General features: G+C 41.5%; 2 protein-coding genes across 2 annotated transcripts; both read right to left on the bottom strand.

Moving 5' to 3' along the window:
• Nucleotides 1-9447: 9447 nt before the first annotated feature.
• On the bottom strand, nucleotides 9448-10653 carry LOC134209088 (PHD finger protein 3-like). Its single transcript, XM_062685067.1, has one exon. It carries the CDS (start codon nucleotides 10651-10653, stop codon nucleotides 9448-9450), a length of 1206 nt encoding a protein of 401 aa, XP_062541051.1.
• An 8494-nt stretch (nucleotides 10654-19147) lies between these two features.
• Nucleotides 19148-22297, bottom strand: LOC134209930 (probable peptidoglycan muropeptide transporter SLC46). Its single transcript, XM_062685948.1, has 4 exons — nucleotides 21516-22297; nucleotides 21165-21422; nucleotides 19373-20372; nucleotides 19148-19313 (listed from the first exon to the last, which is right to left on the bottom strand). The coding sequence occupies exons 1-4, from the start codon at nucleotides 21703-21705 to the stop codon at nucleotides 19229-19231; spliced, it is 1533 nt and encodes a 510-aa protein (XP_062541932.1). The 5' UTR covers nucleotides 21706-22297; the 3' UTR covers nucleotides 19148-19228.
• Between the last annotated feature and the right edge of the window lie 272 nt (nucleotides 22298-22569).

Raw genomic sequence — 22569 nt, 5'->3', positions numbered from 1 at the left:
AAAAAACACTATTGAGAACAATATGTCATATTAAAAAAAAGGACGTGAATGACGAAAATCTTAACAAAAAAAAAACTACTATTAACACATAAAAGCAAACTCACTGGAATGGCAAGAAAGCAAGCAAAATAGAAGAATAAACCGAAACAATGGTAATGTCAAATGTATTTAAATGTAAGTGAAAACAATACAAAATGGAAAATAAAATCTATACATAAAAAGAAAACAATATGACAAAAATGAAGAATTATGATGTGTTTTATTTTTCGCTCGATATCCGAAAGCCGCTGATCTTTCAGCTTTTCAATAGTGGACTCAACTTTTTTGCTGGTCTAGATTTTATTCATTAGTGAATAAGCGTCTTCTATAGATAATGACTGCACGTTGAATAACTGCAATTGGATGGTAGTAACAGTTTTGCTTTTATCGAACCGCTAAACTTCGTAACGATGTCAAATTCAATGACAGCTGCTTCTATACTGATCCGAGCTATGCTGCCTTCACTCGTATATCAATCCCACACCCTTTTTGCGCATACTAAGATAATAGCCACCCAGGAAACATTTTGGTTTTATGCTGGTTTTATAACACTCTTGAAAAGTAAATTATGGTCTTCAAGAGCGGTATAAAAATTAAAATGTTACTTGGGCACTGAAGTTCCAAATCTTTCGCATCTTTCATATAAACCTTCAAAAAAAATACACTGAAACATTATCGGATCTTGTTGAAATTTTGCTGAGATGTTCATCATTCGATAGATTACTGTAAAACGATTTAGTTTGATCGAAACATTGTTTAGCTTTGTGCAATCAGATTATGTAAATTCTTAATGGGACATTAATGGGACATAAATTCGGGTACATTGAATATGAGACGCACGTGACTTGCTATTTTTTTCCTCTCATGTACATACAAATTCGCAATTTCTATTATGATTTATCCTGCTATCTCCTGACTAGGATTAGGAAAGGCTTGAGAGCTATGTCGAAACGCTCCTACACCATCACAATGGCCTGGGTCCCTTCGCATTGCTCAATGTTTGGTAATGAGAAAGCGGACTTCTTGGCTAAGACTGGCGCTCTACGAGGTGATATTTACGAGCGACAAATCGCCTTTTATGAGACCTTGACAAGTTGGCCGAGAGACCTTGACAAGTTGGCAAAAAATGGAGGAATGGGCAAATGGCTACATTCAATTTTCCCACAGATATCGAAGAAACCGTGGTTCAAATGGTTGGACATGGGTCGCGATTTCATTCGCGTCATGTGACGCCTGATGTCCAATCATTATGCACTTAACACGCACACTTTCCGTATTGGGCTTTCAGAAAGCAATCTATGTGTTTGTGGCAACGGATATCCGGATATTGAACATGTCGTGTGGGAATGTGACGAACATCGTGAAGTAAGATCTGAGCTGACTGACACTCTCCAGTCCGAGGAAGACGGCAGTAGCCCGTTAGAGAGGTGCTGGTATATCGATAACATGCAACTTATTAACTTGTTCTTGAAGCGCATTGATGTTAGAGTTTGATTATAGCTCACACCACGTCCATTGTAACTCCTATTCAAAATCTCGTCGTAGTATCATTTCCAAAAAAATCCTTTCCCTTCTCCTCATTCCGTTATAGATAGTCAAACGCAGCTCTACAACAACACCACCATAAATTCTCACGACTCCCTTTCCATCCTATTGAATGAAAATGTAGTCCCTAACCTCGACTCAACCGCGAGTGTTTCGATTTCCCAAACGAACCAAAGACTCAATGAAATAGTAAAAATGTAAAAAAAAAGGATTTCGGCTCCGATATGCCCTATGGCGAATTAACCTTACAAATAAACGCAATACAAAAAAAATATGACTTATGGAAGTACGTTCGAAATTGCTTTAAAGGTATTTTGTGTCACAAATTCGCCTATGTCTTCAAGAAGGCAGAATTATGCCTAACGTTTATTAAGATCAACATATTTATGCCTAACATAGTGTACCCGGATGGAGCAGGTGATGCTGGAGCTTGAAGCGACGCAAATGTCGCTGCCAGTCGCTTGTGCGGTTGTAATGGTGAGGGGATTGGGATTGTTCGATGGGGACCCGGAATGGTCGAATATGTCACCTCGTTGATAGCAAGATCTTAGTTCTTCTTCGGAAAGGTTTCGGAACTCCGATCGTTTCGGACAGCCATTTATAGTGACCGAGATATGCACACTACATCGAAAGCTATGTGTTTTCATTCCATTTTTTTTTGTAGAAAAAAGATAAACAATAACGAGAAAATATTCGTTTTGGGAGCCGAATGCCATTTGACCGAATGCCACTAGGCCGAAAGTTGTTTGGCCGAATATACCAGTTTTTAGCGACCTTTAGGAACGCCACAATAAAAACAGTGATATATTGTACATCTCATCATAGAAGAGCGTGGTTCTTACAAAGCTTTTTCTTATGATACTCTGAGTAACAAATGATTTGCGTGACCCATTTAAATGTACTTGAGTGGCCACGGGACTTCCTTTTTAAGATCCAGAACATCCGTAGAAATGTTCAACTCATGAAACTCACCATAGAAGAATGCGACTTTTCCAAAGCTTTTCATTAACGTACTCTGACTTACAGATAATTATCGTTACCTATTCTTATGAACCTAACTTAAAATTCCTGAAATATCTCCAAAAAATTGGTTCGAAAATGAACTTTTGTCAGCGAATTGAAGTTGGGTTCATTTTTGACCCACTAATGCATAATCTGTCACTTTTTTTTAATGCACGAGTAAGGTTGAACGTGGTTTCTTGGCGGGCCAGCCCAAAACGCCAGCCTCATATTTCCTTTGTTTGAGATGTTCGTAACAAAAATCGATCTAAAATTATGTAGGTTAGGCGAAAGAAGTGTCTACATATTCGAAAGAAAAGTAGGAAAACCCGAAATTATGCACATTTTGAAAAAAAAACATCTAATATTTGGCGAGGCAAAACGCCCTACTGGGACTAACCTACAATGTACTACACGTCTCCACGGATTTTCCATACCAGAATTCTGAATCGCCGATGCGTGGTGTGTTGTTCCCTAGGAGCTAAAAGGCGTTTTGCCTCATGACTTTTCCGGCAACAAAATATCATCACTTTTTGAAAATGTTAATTATCAATCTCGATTTTAAGGACGGCTACGCAGTCTTCTTCTTCTTCTTTCTGTTTGGGTGGTGCTTTCTTTTGTGCACCACCCAGCTAACTGGACCGGCATCGCAGGCCATATGTCCACCTATTTCTATTTATACTCCAATGGAGTTTACAATCATGCTCTTCTTTATCGGCTGTTTTTTATTATTTTTTGATTGTCTTACAATTATAATTCGTTTGTTTTTACGTCCGTAGACTTTTTGCATTCGTTTTAAGTCATATAGACTGTCACCTCTTTAATATTTAAAGAGGTGTGGAGGGGGTGGGAATCGAACCCATGACCATCTGATTTAGAGTCAGACGTGTAGACAACTACTCTACGGACCCCCCGCACGCAGTCTTGAATTATTGAAACAAGATGTTTATTTATCTGACGTTTCGACACGGGGATGGTGTCTTCATCAGGGGAAAAATACGGTATTTGTTCCTAGTCTATTGTTTAGGAACAAATACCGTTGTTAAATAACAAAACTAACACTACTTCCTGACAGCAAACTTTATTGGCGAAATGCTTCAAGCTGTAAATTAATTGTAGGTAAAGTTACTTAGGTTCCGCAGTATTTGATATTAATCACTTACATTAAATAGTGCCTATTTACTACAAATACGGCTTATATTCGGCTTATATCCTGCTATTTGCGTTATCACCCTGCTGAGGTTATTACAACATACATATAGTAAATTTATTTGTAGAAAATATTACAAGTAACCTACCAATATCAAACGATAATAGATCGCACAAGAATTTTACCTTCAGAACGGTTCTTTCTAGTTTATTTCAACTGTAGTTTAGAATAGGTAGCATTAAGTTAAGTATTTTAGTTCAAATATGAATTCAACTTACTTTTAGTGATAAATTTAGGAAAAATATAGATTTTAAGGTAGCACGTAAGCACATTGGTTTTCGATCCAAACAAGATGATTTGCATGTTGATATCATACCATATAACAATATCTCTGACAGCTCTACGTGTGCTAGCGAACCTAGCGCTGGTAGAGCGAACGATGATTTACAGTAGAGGCATCGTGGTTAGGGATGCCGATGATATAGGCGTGACAACATCCCCCTCCCTGTGATGATGTACGGGATCTTCATCTTCACTACGCCTAGTCACGTCGAGCACCGCCAATCTTGAGACCGGTCGTCGGAATAGTCCTCCTGATGTTTGTACCATTGCCTGTCGAATCCTACCGTCCCTGCCTGCGGTAACCTCTAGAACGCGACCACGTACCCATCCATTCCTCTTAGTTTCGTCAATTATGATCACTACATCACCAGGGCAAACTGGTCTTGTTTCATCAAACCACTTCGTTCGTTTCGTAAGCGTCGGTAAATATTCTAGGATCCACCTTTTCCAAAAGTAGTCGACACGCTGTTGAATCAAATCCCAGGACGTCCTGATAGTTCCTCCAGTTATGTTGAGTTTCATTGTTGGCTGTTTGACCCCAGTAGAACTTCCCATAATGAAATGGTTCGGAGTCAGCGCTTCCTGTTCAACAGAATCAAGTGGCAGATAAGTAAGCGGTCGCGAGTTTACGATCGCTTCGGCTTCTATTACTAGGGTGTGTAGTCCATCGTCGTCAAGCTTCGGATCACTAGGGAAGCCAGCCATCGCTTTCTTGATAGAGCGTACCATACGCTCCCACGAGCCACCCATGTGTGGTGCCGAGGGTGGTATGAACAACCACTTTGTTTCCGCATTAGTGAATGTTGAGGCTGCGTCCCGTTCGATACGCTGGATTTGCTCCCGCAATACTCGATCTGCTCCAGAAAAGTTACGCCCATTGTCGGAATATATTTCGAGGGGAGATCCACGCCGGCAGATAAAGCGACGTAGGCAAGCAATGCATGACTTTGTAGACAAGTCGTATGCGACCTCAACGTGTACGGCGCGTATCGTAAGGCAAGTTATAAGACAAATCCAACGTTTTACAGATGCTCGGCCTACCTTCACCCCGATGGGTCCAAAATAGTCGACCCCTATATGAGTGAACGGTCGAACACTGGGAGATAGGCGTGCCGCCGGAAGTTGCCCCATTCTTGGCACGGCAGGTTTTGCTTTAGTCACTATGCACCACTGACATCGCTTGGATATTCGTCGAACAATAGCCCGCAGCTGAGCGATGTAAAATCGTTGTCGTAGCTCGTTGACGACTGTTTCAGAATTACCATGCAAGAATTTTCGATGATAGTAGTCTACTATGAGATTAGTAAGTCGATGATTTTTGGGCAGTATCACGGGGAACTTCACGTCGTGTTGGGCCTCTCGAGCTGCTGATATACGGCCATCAACTCGCAGAACTCCATGCTCGTCCACCATTGGTGTGAGGTGCCACAGTGGGCTTCTTTTGTCCAATTGCATTTGCTCAGTCGGTGCCGATATTTTATTCCTCGTCAATATCGCGAGCTCATCAGGATAAGCCTCCAACTGTGCGATCTTCCACAGCGTAAATTCCGCTCTTTGCAGCTCCTCTTGCATCAATCCTGTGACGTGCTTAATACCAATGTATTTGTTTCCTTTTATGAAATCTACAAAGCGAAGCACGAATGCAGTCGTCCTCAGAAGCCGGTTCCACTTAGAAAACCGTTCAAAGTTTATCGGACTGTCCATAACTGGCACTTCTAAGTGTAGGTAACAAGCTCGCAGATCTTCGTTTGTACTTTCCAATGTCTTTTTTTGTTTAGGCCAATTTTCTTCCGGCAGCTGTAGAAATGGTGGACCACTGAACCAACGGCCATGATCCTCAAGACAAGGTTCAACGCTCCATTTTGTGGCGTCATCCGCAACATTTAGCTTGCTTGGAACGTATCTCCAATCCTTCACGCTGGATAATGATAAATTTTTGGGGATTTCGACTGGAATAGTTGCTAATTTTCAGGATTTTCGGCTTTCAGTCACATGAAAATGTTGATAATTTCAAATCATTGCCAACGTTTCGATCCGGGGGTTTGGATCTTCATCAGGGCTCGAGATTAATCAACCTGTCTTCCTGTCAACCCACACTTCAATAGACAGGTTGATTAATCTCGAGCCCTGATGAAGATCCAAACCCCCGGATCGAAACGTTGGCAATGATTTGAAATTATCAACATTTTCATGTGACTGAATGCCGAAAATCCTGAAGATAATGATAAAATTTCTCCGACCCGACAAGCCACGAAAGGCCGATACCTGCGATGATCAGATCGGAGCCATGCCAACGTTACTTCCGAGTCTGACCAGTACGTGCAGCGATGGATCCGAACGGTGTGATATTCCTTTGTAAACGAGAAAAGACGAACTCCTATAACAGCCGCCATGAGCTCCAAACGAGGAATCGAGACGAATTTCAAAGGAGCGACCTTAGTTTTTGCAGTCACCAAAACACATTTTGCTTTTCCTTCCGGGTAGACAACTCGAAAGTACACCAACGCGGCATACGCTGCCTCGCTCGCATCAACAAACACATGGGCTTCTAGAGAATCATAAAGGTCCGCTCCAGCATTCTGGAAATAGCACCTCGGAATTCGAACTTCATTGACCTGATACAGCTTTCTGATCCACTTTTGCCACGTTACGAAGATATTACTGTTGATCTGTTCATCCCAATTGATGCCACTGCGCCAAATCTCTTGCATCATAATTTTCCCGTGTACGAGTACGCAAGCTAGCAAACCTAGTGGGTCATAAAGACTCATGACACACTTTAATACTTGCCGTTTAGTCGGAGTCGAGTTATTTCTAATCAATATTGAGATTTCTTCCCTGAACGACGTCGAAAAAAGTAGATGGTCAGTCTCCGTGTTCCACAGCATTCCCAGGACACGTTCAGAGTCTGTTTTCAGCGACAAATCTTTCAGTGATTCATTCGTTGATTCTCCCAGATGTTCCAGGATCGTTTGCTCGTTTGACAACCAATGTCGCATCTCAAAACCTCCCTTCGAATGTATCCACCTTACCGCACTAGCCACCGACTTCGCTTCTTCGACTGTCTCAAAGCTATCGAGATAGTCGTCGACATAGTGGCATTTGCATATTGCTTCTGTTGCTCTCGGAAACTTCTCAGAAAACTCCTGCGCATTCTGGTTTTACAAACTGGGCAGACGAGGGGGAGCTTGTTGCTCCGAAAGTCAATACTTTCATAACGAAAACGCTGGGATCGTCATCTGGACTGTCGCGGAACAGGAAACTTTGTGAGAGATGATCACTTTCGATAACATTTATCTGGTGGAACATCTCTTTGATGTCTCCGCTGATTGCAACAGGGAATTGACGAAATCGAAAGTGAACGGAGGGAAGAGGAACCAGAAGATCAGGCCCAGGAAGCAGAAGAGTGTTCAAGGATATCCCATTAACTTTTGCCGCAGCGTCCCATATTAATCTAGTTTTACCTGGTTTTTTCGGGTTGCAAACGGCGCCCAGGGGAAGGTACCATATTCTTCTGGGATCCGCCTCGATAAGCTCCTTCTCAGTTGCTCGCCGTGCATACCCTTTCTCTTGATACTCCTTCACTTGACGGTGGATACTGTCCTTGAGAAGCGGATCACGTTTCATCCGCTTTTCCATACACTCGAGTCGTCGTACGGCCATTGGATAACTGTTGGGTAGCTCAACGTAATCTGAACGCCACAGTAGTCCTGTTTCAAAACGGTCACCTATTCTTCTCGTTGTTTTCTTCATAATCTCACGTGCTCTCCCAATGTCTTCTGATTCCAGCATATCAGGATAATTCACTCCACAATCTTCCGCGTTGAAATAATCCTTCATCATACGATCCACATTTTCCTCCGATCCGCATTCGCAAACGTGATAGATGTTTTCAATCGGCTTCAGTGATGCATCCAAAGTTCCATACACACACCATCCCAAGCGAGTCTTAGCAGCGATGACTCCGGAGTGTCCTTCTCGGATTTTTTGAGGAACTGCTAGCCTTAGGTTTCGAAGGCCTACTAACAGTTTTGGAGTCACAGTTTCGTAGCTTCGTACCGGTAAACCCTTCAGATGAGGATGGTTCTTTTGAAGGTCAGCAAAGCGTAGAGTTTGACGTGGCAGATTCAAATCTACTACCGTGCGTACATTATTCAATTGATACCTTTTCGCCCGATCTTTTTCTGACACTTCAAGTGTTACGATTTGAGAATCATCCTCATATCTTGACATGTTTCCGGTCCACTTGAGGCATAGCGGAATTGTTGGTCCTTCCACTTCAAGTTCTTCGACCAGACTGCGTTCAATGAGCGTTGATGACGATCCTTCATCCAAGAAAGCAAAAACGGTGACGGACTTTGACTTCCCATATAGTGTCACGGGAATTATTCTGAAGAGTACCGTTTGCCCGCAGTGATGATGAACATGACTTTCAGCTGGCGTCATCGAAGGGCTCTTCAATGCGCTTCCTGGTTTTCCATGCAGTAACTGATGATGGCGAAAATTGCATCCTTCGATTCCACACCGGTTTGAAATTCTGCATGTGCGTCGTCCATGCGGATTGAGACAGCTCCTACAAACTTTCAATGATTGCACACATTTCCATCGGTCATCCACCGACAGTTGCTGAAACTTTATGCAGTCTTTCAATCGGTGTCCTCCTTTTCCGCAATACAGGCATTGCTTCCCGTTATCACCCTTTTCCTTCATAGGCCCGTGCGGAGCGTGACTCTCCGTGTGAGCGTGGATGAACCCTCTATCTTTCAATCGAGTTTTGTCGTTTTTGGTTTGCGGTATTCCCGCATAGCTCACGACTTGACTAACAGATTCGACTACCGTTGACATAAAATTGCTGAACGTTCGCAGACTCGCTTCCCGGTGCATCAGTAGATGTTGTGCCCACTGGAGTTTTATGTTAGCTGGTAGCTTTTCAACCAGCTCTTGCAGAAGTGCAGGATTATCAAGATGTGTTTGCTGTCCAGCCGCGATGAGATGTTGCGTCAAATTCTTGACTGACACTCCGAAATCTATTAAAGTTTCCAGTTTTTCCGGCTTAGGAGCTGGCGTCTCTTGGACATTACGAATCAGTTTATTGATGATTACTTCTGGTCTGCCGAATAAGGTTCGGAGCGTCTCGATCACATCGGTAACTGATTCGGGCGACAGCAAATAATAGCGGACTGATTTTAGCGCATTGCCTTTCAAGCAACGTTGTAAACGTGCCAGATTTTCAACGTTGCTGAATCCGCAGGCGGTTGAGGAGTAACAGTAGCTACTGTAGAATATCGGCCACTCTTCTGGATCACCCGTGAAATCTGGTAAATCACGGGGCATCACTTGCCTAGCCGCCAATTGTTCTGGCGATGGTCTTCTCAGATTAAGATCCTCGGGACATCTCGAGGGTACTGGTGGATGCTGCTGACCGATGAAAACCCACCACCCGCATCGTTGCGTGAGCGCGCGAGAGAAAATCGCAGCTGCTCATCGTATATCGAGCGGGCGTTTGGCTGACTTGATTGTGGGGGCGGAATTTGTGACCGATTTTCGTGCATCATCTCAGTCTCTATCCTCCGAGATGAAGAGGGGCATTGTGGAACACTCGTGCTATGACTAGGAATATTTGGATTCTTACGAGGCGTGTGAGGCTCCGCCGGTTTTGGTGTGCAGCGGATGTGAGGTTGTGGATCCTGAGGATGGCCCGGATCAGCGTCCAGTGTCGTTTCATTTCGCCTTTTTATTGGGATAGGTTGGTTTTGCCTTTTAGCCATGACGTCAATCCGCACCTCTGGAACTGCTTTGGGAATCGCTCCTCTGGAATAGTCGGGACGTTCGATCTTTCCACTCGATGTTGTCTGCTCCAACTGCAACCTGCATTTCCGCAATTCATTCTCTAGTAGAAGCAGTGCTTCCGCCGTAATTGGCTGATTCTGTGCTAAAATCCGATTTCCTAAGATCTGCTGGATTGCAGAATTTTGTAGCGCTCCGGCGTTAGTGGCTACATCTAGTAGACCTTCGCTTTCATCTTGTCTGGACGGATTGCCGGCAACCGTTGCAGTAGGGTGGAGCCTAGTCGTTTCAGATTGTACGGTGGATTTCTGCTTCCCGGACGAATGTTTGTCAACCCAATCTTGGACCTGGTTTTCGTGTTCTCGAGCTTCAAGCATGATCACGCGGTCCCTTACGCTACGGTTGTCAGCTTCTTCTGCTAGGGATTCCTCCAGGTCGTATTTCTCTTCAGAGTGCTTCTTTTGCAGCGCCAGCTGTCTCTTTTCAAGCTCCAATTGTTTCTGCTCCAGCTGCTGTTGCTCGGCCAGGCGTTTGCGTTGCAAATCTGCCTTCCGACTCGACGCAGTCGAACGTACCGAAGCTGCCACTCGTGCTGGTAAACATTGGGGGCAGATCCAGTCTTGATTGGCTACACTAGCATCAACACCTGCACAAGGAAAGTGCCACCACTTGTCGCATTTGTCACAAGCCACAAAATCGTTGGGACCGTTTGACTTCTCACAGGCAACACAAATGCAGGCATCTGCCGGATCGTTGTTCTCCGACGGTGCATCGGATCTATCACAATCCATCGTAGTATATTTAATCTTGAAGTTTTGTTAAATAACAAAACTAACACTACTTCCTGACAGCAAACTTTATTGGCGAAATGCTTCAAGCTGTAAATTAATTGTAGGTAAAGTTACTTAGGTTCCGCAGTATTTGATATTAATCACTTACATTAAATAGTGCCTATTTACTACAAATACGGCTTATATTCGGCTTATATCCTGCTATTTGCGTTATCACCCTGCTGAGGTTATTACAACATACATATAGTAAATTTATTTGTAGAAAATATTACAAGTAACCTACCAATATCAAACGATAATAGATCGCACAAGAATTTTACCTTCAGAACGGTTCTTTCTAGTTTATTTCAACTGTAGTTTAGAATAGGTAGCATTAAGTTAAGTATTTTAGTTCAAATATGAATTCAACTTACTTTTAGTGATAAATTTAGGAAAAATATAGATTTTAAGGTAGCACGTAAGCACATTGGTTTTCGATCCAAACAAGATGATTTGCATGTTGATATCATACCATATAACAATATCTCTGACAGCTCTACGTGTGCTAGCGAACCTAGCGCTGGTAGAGCGAACGATGATTTACAGTAGAGGCATCGTGGTTAGGGATGCCGATGATATAGGCGTGACAACAACCGTATTTTTCCCCTGATGAAGACACCATCCCCGTGTCGAAACGTCGGATAAATAAACATCTTGTTTCAATAATTCAAGACTGCGTAATCGCCGTCCTTAAAATCGAAATAAAAATATACAGTCGATTTCTCAATAGTTCGTTAATTATCAATATGGTTGAGATTTTCTACAATTTGAAGATGGCATCAACTAGCTATATTGTTTAACTGTTGTATGAGGAAAAAATACCCGTGGAAATCGTTACAACTAATACATTTAGGGACGATTTCTTCATCTCCACTTAGTGCTTACACCCGGTTTAAGCGTATAGGTAAACGCCGCTTAAGATTTTAGCGGTGGTAAAGGAATTGGCCCTAAAGAAGCCTTTGCTTAGCTAGGGGATATTACCATATTACCTTCTTCCCCACAGAGCCACAAAAATGTATAAATAAGCTCAATTATCTGGCAAGCATTTTGGACAAATATTCTTTGTTGCTGACCGACAGCTTCTGTCAATTACAAGAGTGAAAACTGAAAAGGTAATGCGAAAATCATTGTAAAAATTCAATTTAATTCACAATGATGAAATAAAAATTTTACGGCGCATAACTTGCATGCACGGAAAGAAAAAAAAATCAATATAAATAAAGATTGAATTAAAAGCTCGCTAGCTTTTTCATTTTTATCCGTGTCCATCAGAATAAACATAAATAAGCGTCTTGTCGTCACGCTATTCACATGCTATAGATATCCAATTCGATATTGATACAATTGGAGATCACTACTACTGGAGATCACTACTACTTCCATATTGATACAATTGGAGATCACTACTACAGATAGAAAAACAAATCGATTACGTTCCCATTTATGAACTCAAGTCAAAATTTTCAAAACGACTTATCTGCTTTTGTAAACAAATATTCAAATGACGATTTGACGCATCTGATAGCTTTCCCACGCAAACCAACACCATCAATAGGTAGGTGAAGGATTCCGCTACCTGTTGATGGTGTTGGTTTGCGTGGGAGAGCTATCAGATTCGTCAAATCCAGTGTTGTGCTTAATCATTATCAGACGATCATGATTGCAATTTTCATGTGAAAACTTTTCACGTGAAAACAGAAGGCGAGTTGTCGCTGGCGACAACTTCTCAAATTTTGGACTCAAACGATAATAAACACAGAATTTTCATTCAATCATTAATCTTCACTAATAATAGCTAATTGTCAACAGTCCCGTTATACCTTCTATTTGGCGTTATAGTTTCGTGCTAGTAAGGAAAAATAGTTTTAAAGGTAACGGTAAATGCTTCAAATCAAGATACGATTTTCAAACGATTCTTAATCGCTGGCGAGTTTTAATCATTTGATAATTCAAAAGTAAAATCGCGGGTGAGTTTGATCATTCTCGATTTTTCGAAAATTTGATTTTTCCCAACCCTGGTCAAATCATCGTTTGAATCTTTGTTTACAAAAGCAGATAAGTCGTTTTGAAAATTTTGTCTTGAACTGCACTTCTCCGACATTAAGGTTCCCCCAAACACACGCAACGCGATTCTATCGCTTGGCGACAATGATCCTGTCGCCGTTGGTATGGGAGCGTAAATAGAACATTGCCTGTAGCGACCCAACGATAGAATCGCGGCGACCAGATGTCACCGTCGCGGCGATGAAATCGCTTAGGTCTGGGGGAGCCTTTATCGACGTCAGAACCTCTCGTGACGCAAACATAGACTCTCTGACCATTTTCTCACGCTGCACAATAGAAAAAAGGAGGTATTTTTGGCCAAAATTATGAATCCTGCAATAAATGGTGGTATTCACCATAAAAACATAGATAGAAAAGAAAAATATTTTTTTCTGAGGCTTCAATGGGGTATGGGGTAATTTGGTCACTTTTTGTCTTGCAATAAGCCTGTTTGATGCTGTATAAAGGGGCTGTCCACAAACCACGTAGACTAAAATTTCACATTTTCAAACCCCTCCCTCCCCCCTAGTAGACTTTCGTAGACTTTTCCAAAACCCCTCCCCCACCCCCTTGAAGTCTACGTAGACTTTTCCAAATTTTACAAAATATCATATGTGATTGGACAATCAAAATCTAAATCAAATTTAATCCTCTGTCCTTCAAGTCAATTAATTCAATTTATGTTGAATTCGATTCTTCCTAGAGGTGTGCACCTCCGCTGCCGACACTTTTGTATCGGCGCGCCACTGCTTAAAATCTGTCACACATCTGACCTACAATTCTTCACGCCGGTTCAAATTTGTATAAAACCGAAGAATTTTCAGAATTTCCGTGAAATTTTAGAAATATTTTCCGAGTTAATTTTAAGTTTAAATGGACATTCCAAAATATTCCCCGTGGAATTTTGGAATGGATTCCTTCGTTCTTGCTTGCAGATTTGGAGCAATTTCCTGAGGATTTTTTTTTTCAATTCTTTAGACATTCCAATGACTTTTCCGAATAATTTGCGATAGGAATTATAGAGAATTTTTGGTGAATTTCGAATAATTTTTCATGAAAATTACAAATGGCAAACATTTCTTTGCGGAAACTCAGAGTTTTAAGTGGGAAATTCTAATAATTTCTCGTGGAAATTTTCAAAAGTTTCTTTAGAAATTCGTATGATTTTCCATCGATTATTCTAAAGAATTCGCATTAGTATTCCCGAAGAAATTGCCCTAAAATATACGAAGAATTTCACATGGACATTTCGAAGCATTTCGCTTATATATCTGAAGAATTCCTCGCAAAAATTCCGAAAAAATTCCAAAATTAAGAAAAATTTCCCGGGGACTTCTCAGAAAACCTCCAGTGAAGGGTTTCTCGCAGAAATTTCGCGGAATTCTTCGTTGAAGTGTGACATACTTTCCCGTGAAAATTCTAAAGATTCACTTGTAGTTTCAAAGAAGTTCATGACGAAAATAAAAAAATAGTAGAATCTGCAATAAAATCCAAGAGGAAATTTTGAAATTTTCTCCAAAGTTTTTATAGAATACTCCGGAGAATTTTCCTGCCTAGCACAGAAGAATTTCCTGGGAATATCCATATAGTTTTAAGCCGTAGTTCAGACTATTACTTCAGTGAAATTCATTAGATTATTAAATAATTTATATATATAAATTTATAAATTAATAAATTTTCGATAAAGCCTTGCAAAAAAAATCTGGGAAAATCCTAAAAAATCAAACAAGTGAACTTGGCACATATTGTATTATTATTATCTTTATTAGTGAGGTTTTTGGCCCTGGGCCGGTTAACCTCGTGTGACTTTGCACATAGCTTCTTTATAAATTGATTTCCAAAAAAAATAAAAAATAAAAAAGTCTACGTAGACTTTTGGTATACCCCCCCGTCCCCCTTCGTAGACTAACGTAGACTTTTTCGAAACCCCTCCCTCCCCCTCAAGAGTCTACGTGGTTTATGAACAGCCCCAAAATACTAATGGTAATAAAGGGTTTAACTGTATATTCGTGTTACAGACAAATGGACGCAACACAGATTTCCTAAAATGATCAAAAAAGAGTAGAACAGATTCAATTAGCGTCATATTGAGACATTAACGAAAAGGAAGTTCACTTAGTTGATATTTCATTAAGATTTCTTCCATAATTATTAAAAGGTATTGTGGCAAGGCAAGGAGTTATTCAACACACTACTCATCCAACACGTTATGACACGTAAAATCTAGAATTCGCTTCTATTATGTAGTAATGTAAAAATTGTAAATTTTGAATCCCTTCCCTTCTCACTGCGTAACGCTTTTTATATGATAGATGATTTTTTCTTGAATTAGGCGCAACGTTAAGACAAACCCCTCCCCCTTAAAATGTTATGTAAATTTTGTTCGTTATCAAATTCAATTAAAGAGGCATTACTGAGTAACTCAGATGGAAATTGAACAAGAAGAAGTTTACCAAAGCATCTGCTTAATCCCCTAGTGGTAAGGTTGTCTTTCTCGTACATTATAAGAAAATGTATTTTGGACTTTACTTTTGAGCCCATAGTCCGATCCAGCCCATTTTTAATAGGGAACAATACATCAACGTTATCTGACGTATGAAACTTGTTGCGAGTAAATCGGTTTAGAGTGAGTTCCTGAAAATAAGTTTAGATCATTTTTGCTCACACACATACAGACATTCACACACACATACACACATACATCACCTCAATACGTCGAACTGAGTCGATCGGTATACAACACTATGAGTGTTTGGGATTTCTTTTAAATGCTTTTAGGGCGATCATGTAGCTTCTACGTAACCTTAGTACACGAGAAAGGCAAAAATGAGCAATTTGTAAAATTCATGTATCTTACAAAATGGTGAATTTGGGTAGATTTTTATTCATGGTCCTCGAAGTTTAAGAGTTCAATAGTGTAGTGCATGATGTTTTACTGCGGGGTATTGCGGGGTACAATACTGTTTTGTTCGTTATATATTGTGTAAAATATGCCTTTACTTACTTGACTTGATGGGCTACAGCTCTTCGATGAACCTACGCCGAATGGAGTATCCTTCTCCACTGGACTCGATCCTGGGCCAATCGCTTCCAGTCGCCCTGAACATTGAGCGCCCTCAGGTCCTCTTCAACTGCAAAAAGCCATCGTGTACGCGGCCTTCCACGAAGCATGCGGCCTCTTCCGGGTTCTCTACTAAATATTATCTTCGCTTGACGTTCTTCCGGCATACGAACAACGTGACCAGCCCACCGTAGTCTGCCGTGTTGTATAAGCTTAATAATATCCAGCCCTTTATACACCTGGTACAATTCGTGATTCATGAGACGCCGCCAGATACCGTTCTCCTGTTTACCGCCGAGTATTGTCCGCAGCACCTTACGCTTAAACACTCCGAGAGCTCTCCGATCAGCCTCCTTTAACGTCCATCCCGTGCAGCACAAGTCAGGCAAAAATGGTTGCAGCAACTTGATTGTGACTAAATCTGGTCACATATGAGTTGCAGTAACCCATGTGGAACATGTGTGCTGCTAGGGATGTCTCATGGCCGTATAAAGCCACCGGAAGAATCAGAGTAGTATACAGCGCGAGTTTTGTTCTCGTTTGCAGACTACGGGACTTAAGCTGGTTACGAAATCCGTAATAAGCCCTATTTGCAGCTGCAATACGCCTTTTCACCTCGCGGGTAACATCATTATCGCACGTCACTAATGTTCCCAAGACAAATTCTTCTACCACTTCAAATTTTTCACCATCCAGCACTATTTCGCTACCACCACCACTAATGAACCCACGTTGATTGCCAGCGACCATGTACTTCGTTTTGCTGGTATTGATCGTGAGTCCAATCCTCGCTGTCTCCCTCTTAAAAGGCGCAAAAGCCTCTTCCACGGCACGGCGATCAATTCCGATAATATCGATATCGTCCGCAAATCCCAGGAGCATATGCGATTTTGTGATAATGGTACCGCTTCTTTGCACACCAGCTCTCCTAATCGCTCCCTCGAGCGCTATATTGAACAGTAGGTTCGAGAGTGCATCACCCTGCTTTAATCCATCTAAGGTAACAAATGACGTCGATATTTCATCCGCAACCCTTACAATTGATTTCGATCCGTCCAACGTTATACGAATCAGCAGTGTCAGTTTCGCCGGAAAACCATGTTCAAGTATAATTTGCCATAATTCATTCCGTTTCACTGAATAGTACGCTGCCTTGAAATCAATAATCAGATGATGTGTCTGCAACTCCCGGAATTTATCAAAGATTTGTCTCAGGATAAACATCTGATCCGTCGTTGATCGGCCCTCACGGAAACTTGCTTGGTATTCGCCGACGAAGGACTCTTCAAGCGGTCCTAATCTGTTGAACAGAATACGGGATATAATTTTGTAGGGGAACTGGGGGTAGGACGCCCACGTTAAGGTGGTTATACAACAAAGCCACAAATCGGCCATCTTGGAAACCACGTGCTTTTTCTAGTGATTTTTCAAGAGCACGAATTGAAAGAACAACAACGCCCATGGGGATCGCAACATCTGTAGATCGTTTGATTACTCATACTAAGCAATCGACTTTAATTTCAGCATTGTACAACAAATATTACGTTGGTTTTGAACTTTTGATAATAGGAGTAGAAAAACGTGTGGTGAATTTGAAATTCACCACTTGGCTTGATTGTATAATCACCTTAAGGAAAATGCCATTTTTATCAATGAAAACCACCATTTCAGCCAGTTTTCATCAGCGCATACTGAAGAACAGCATATCTGCGACTGACTACCGATAACAGATATCTAATTGTCCATTTTATTGCACAGAAATTTGATTTTTAAAAAGCACCCGAAAAAAATGATTTTGAAACAATGCGGGTGAGATGCGCCAGTGGATGGGTTAACACGCGCATGTGCTTATCGTACTGATTTTCATTTTAATTGCCTACATTAAGGCAATTAACCGAATGTTTCAGCTGTTTCGGTCATACGAAATGAGCATGGGCGTAATGCCCCACACCGACCTCAGAAGTTTGAAGGCCCATAAAATCGTTTTAAAACCATTTTGACGACGATTTCGTGTGGAACATAAAGAACACGAGTAAGCAGCATGGCTCATGGCTCAATTATTAATTTATCAATGTATAACAGCGACAGAAAGACTAAATTCCACCGAGCTAGAATTGCATCAAAACACGCAAAAATCGTTTTTTCGAGTTTTTCATGTATAACTAGAGAAAAATCATGAAATATATGTATCCAATGGCAATATTTTTCATTGCTTTATCGTATAGACTATTGAAAATAATCAAAATGGGGATATTCAACCTTATTCAGGGGTGGCGCGTTTTAACCCCTATGGGCGTGCTACCCCCACTTCCCCTACGCCGATTTGAAGAGGGTTATTCCTTGTAATTGGCGCACTCCAGTCTGTGCTCTTTCCTAAAGATAGGGCAAATTAGGTCGTCCAACCAGCTAGCAGGCATTTCCTCGTCTTCCCATATTTTCGACATAATACGGTGCAAAACTTCATAAAGCTGCTCGATGCCATGTTTGAGAAGTTCAACCGGGAGCTGGTCCTTCCCCGGTTGTTCCTTGTTTCCTTGTTCCCGGCTTCTTTGTTTTTCAGCTCTTAAACGGCTTTTTAAACCTCATCTAGTGTAGGTGACTCCACAGCTTGTCCATCGTTGCTAATATTTATTCTGTTCACCGATGCACCGTCACTTCCACTATTCAACAAAGTCTCGAAGTGTTGCTTCCACCTAGCAGCCACTTCGGTTTTATCTGTCTGCAAATTCCCTTGTTGGTCGTTGCACATGACGGGAGACGGCGCTGTTTTTCTCCGCACGGCATTGACAGACTCATAAAACCTCCGCATATTGTTCTGCTCTATTTTTTCCTTCGCCTCACTAATAACTTGTTCTTCGTACTATTTTTTCTTCCTGCGGTGGGTTCGTTTTTCGGCTGTACCCGACACCAACATCCGGCTTCTGGCAACGTTCTTCTCGTATTTCACTCTCTGACACTCCACATCGAACCAACCCGTCCTATGTAAAGAGGTCTCTCTTCATGAAATATAACCAGAAAAGTATTTTTGTTAAAATGTAGTATTTTGAACATGAAAATCATCGAATAACCGCGACCCTCCATAATCACAGGTCTGCTTTGCAGCTTTGTTATATATACCACGAGCGTTCCATTAGTGGATGCAGTAGTTCCTTGTTCAAAAAAAAAATTATTTGAAAATCGAGAAATTAATATAAAGACGAGCCAGCCACAGGTTGAAAGGCTCTTTTATAAAGATAAAAAAAAGTCTATATAATCGAGGTACACCTGTGTTTGCATGGTAGTTTGTCTGTTCTCAAAAGGCAGACTTCTCCAGTTCACATTATATGACGTTAAACTTTGTACACACTACTCCTTTACGTAGTTTATATTTGAAAATCGGCATAATTTAATTTATCATACATACTTATATTAAATAATCACAGATCGAAGTAATTAAGCTTGCACTTCACTGTCGTGTTCCTCTAGGGAGTGAATTCGTTGATGGAGTTGCCGCTTCTTCATAAAAATATGAATAATTCTAAAACGATAAAAAATATGTATGTTTCTTCCATACCTACAAAATTATACTAGACTTACCCAACAAACAGAATGTTTACGGAAAAGATTCCGGACGCAACAAAATTGAAAACTTCCGGAGCAGTCGCTATTGTTTGGCTGTAGATGTACGTAAAAAGTGGTGCGGCGGCCAATGAAACTGCCGACGTCAGTGACATTGCCATCGAGTACACCTTAGCAATGTCATGCGACGGAAGTATTCCAGATGACAGCGTCATCAGTGCGGCCCCCTCAGTTCCTTTGAGGGGCGTTAGTCCCGTTGCTAAGTACAGTTGCCATCCCTGGCTGGCCAATCCCTTGATAAAACTATCCCCGGTAAAACACAGCACTGAAACGAAGGCAATCGCAATGTCCGGCAGTTTGAACACTTTCTTCAGAATAATGATTCCCAAGAAGTTTCCTGTGATGATGGACAACAGGTCCGCCGATTGCCATATCGTGTACTGTTCCAGCGTCCAGTTGAATTTGCTTCGTGTGAATAAGTAGAATATATTACTTCCACCGGATCCTAGCACCGTGAATGCGCCGATTAGCACCGTCAACCAAATGATACCGCGATCGTACCCGGAGCGAGCCTTGAAAAATGTGTTGAATATATCCATTACCAGATCCAACCGGAAGATCTCTCGCAGCGTGCGGCATCTACCCATGGAAGCAGTAACCGTTGAACTATCCACACTGTCTTCGATCAGGAGTACTACATAACCCATACCGAAAAGCATCATGATTCCAGAAATCATGAACACCGTTGCGGTGCTGGTCCACTGAAGGATAAAACTGCTGGACAACATCCCGATGAAGGCTCCTCCTAGGGTAGAACCTTGTAGAATGCCCATACGGATGGCACGATTTGCCTCGCTGCTTACATCTGCAAGGTAGCTAAACATGCCGGCCATCAAAACCGTAGTTCCACCGCAAACGGCAGCTGGGATGTAGGCAATTACGTACAACCAAGGGTTTAGGGGGGTACGGGAGGATATTAGGCATATGATGGTTTTGATGACGTAGGTGATTATGTAACCTGGAACAAAATGCTTGTAATTAATAAAGTTTGTGTGCTGCGTAATTTCCGAAAATTTTAGTATATAACTGAGGAGTTTTTTTCACAATTTTCATGCCATCTATCATCTAGGGGAACTGCTCCTGGAATTCATCTCATGGCTGCGAAATGGAAAGCAATTTGATTTGTTTCTTATTTTTGTGATTTGTTTTCAGCAGTGAGCACGCATGTTGACAAAACGAAGCGGAAAAATTGGTGCTGTATTTCTTTGTTTCGCGATGAGATGAATATACGTTCAGTTTGATGGAGATCGGGACAGTTCCCCTATATCTGTCCTGGATGACACTTAAATTATGAAAAATAGGTTGTCTATGCAAAAGAGAGTCCCTTCCATACTTTCATTTTCTTTCGATTATTATCGAACTATGTTTACTAAACTAAAGTAAACTAAAGTTTACTTCGGATTTCATGGCAGATTTCTAAAGACAATATAGATTTGTCTAGCGTACTGAAATGGAAATGTAGCGAAAATACAGCCTCTCTTTTGCACAAACAACATATTCTCGGAGCAATCGAGAATTAATCTTAAAATGACAACTAAAAAACAAAAATCTCTCAGTCACGGCAATCGCTCCACTTTCCAAAAAACATCTGTCAAAAACAATTCACAGTCGGTAATTTTGCTCTACCAACCGATTACGAGAATAGGAGGGGCTGCCAAAGTAGATATTCTCTCTTATTAAAACCAATTTAAAAAACAAGCTGTGGAATTGTGAATATCATTCCGAAAATCCACCACACACCTACACTTACCTACACAAGGCATGATCATCACAGGTTTCCTTCCAAACTTATCCGACCAAGGACCCAAAAATAGTCCACATAACGCTGGAATCACCGATGTGATAATGCTACAGGCCATAGTGATTTCTGCTACCGTTGGCTGCACCATATTTTCCAATTCTTTCGCATCACTCGAATTGGAATTGGTCCCCAACGATGCACACGAGCTCGCATTGTATCCCATATATAGGCAAGTCTGATGGATGAGCTGATTGGATAGCACAATGCCTGTAATATTCGCAGCAAAACATTCACAAAGAATAAACCGTGGATTATTTTATTGCAAGTCACGATAAATCAAAATCACACAAATAAAACAACCTGAAACGCTCCAACCGAAGCAAAGCGCCACTGCTACAGGTTCCAACGAAATACATTGTCGTTTTTTGCTGATCCGCGCTGCATCACTACTCGCCGAACTGGAACCACTACTCGATCTCGCCAACAGTGGTGAGCCTTCCCCGTCATCATTTATACTCGCGGTGGACTTACTGCTGCCTTCGCTGTCCATGGCTGATACCCATTTAACCTAATGGTCGAGTGCTGAATAACGATGAGTTATCCTTTGTTTGGTCCGCAGCCGCTCTCTGCGATACACACTTGAAGCTTATCTTTTGAAAGTGGGAATTACTACGCGAATCGTTGTGATTGGTCTCATTATCAACGATAACTGAATTTGGTTTCTTTCCTTATCGAATGATATTGCCAAAACTAGAACCACTATGAATCACCTTCCCTCCAATCTTGAGAAGCACGCTGACATATGAATCATCCAGATGGACAACATCAGCTAAGGAAACTATGCTTCTAGCTGCCAGCTCTAAACGTAACTAAGTTCAAATCTCGCGACATGGTTCACTTAATGCTGATCCTTTCTTGTATAACCAATCGTTATCGAAATCGGAAACGAATAACACGCGTGACTGTTTACAAACTGCCACCGATATGTTGCACCTCAAGCCATTAACTAATTTTAAACAAACATCACTGTTCGGCATGGGGGAGGCTCGCTTCCCGGTGTGTTAGCAGGTCATTAATGCCAATGTCTCGCGATCAAGATTACGCGCGCGAAAGCTTAAACAACAGTGCGCAAGCGTGCGCAATCTTATCTACTGAGCCCCAACGCCAAACTGATTCGTACAAACAGAATCAGCTGAGAATGGGTCAGACTGGATTGTTTGATGTAGCAAATGAAAAAAGCGTAGTCTAACTCTGCCACACGGAATGGCACTCCGGTGTTACTCCATCGCGATCGCTTAGCTTAGAACGTACCGCTTTGATTAAAATTACGCCGATTAGCGATTTCGCACTGCTAAAATAAATTTTTGGTCACTTCACGTATGAGGAATCAAGATCACAAATGACCTCATGGGCC

The sequence above is a fragment of the Armigeres subalbatus genome, chromosome 2 (assembly GCF_024139115.2).
Source record: "Armigeres subalbatus isolate Guangzhou_Male chromosome 2, GZ_Asu_2, whole genome shotgun sequence".
NCBI classification, from domain to species: domain Eukaryota; kingdom Metazoa; phylum Arthropoda; class Insecta; order Diptera; family Culicidae; genus Armigeres; species Armigeres subalbatus.
The sequence above is the reverse complement of the archived record's forward strand: the minus strand, read 5'-3'. Positions and strand labels throughout refer to the sequence as shown.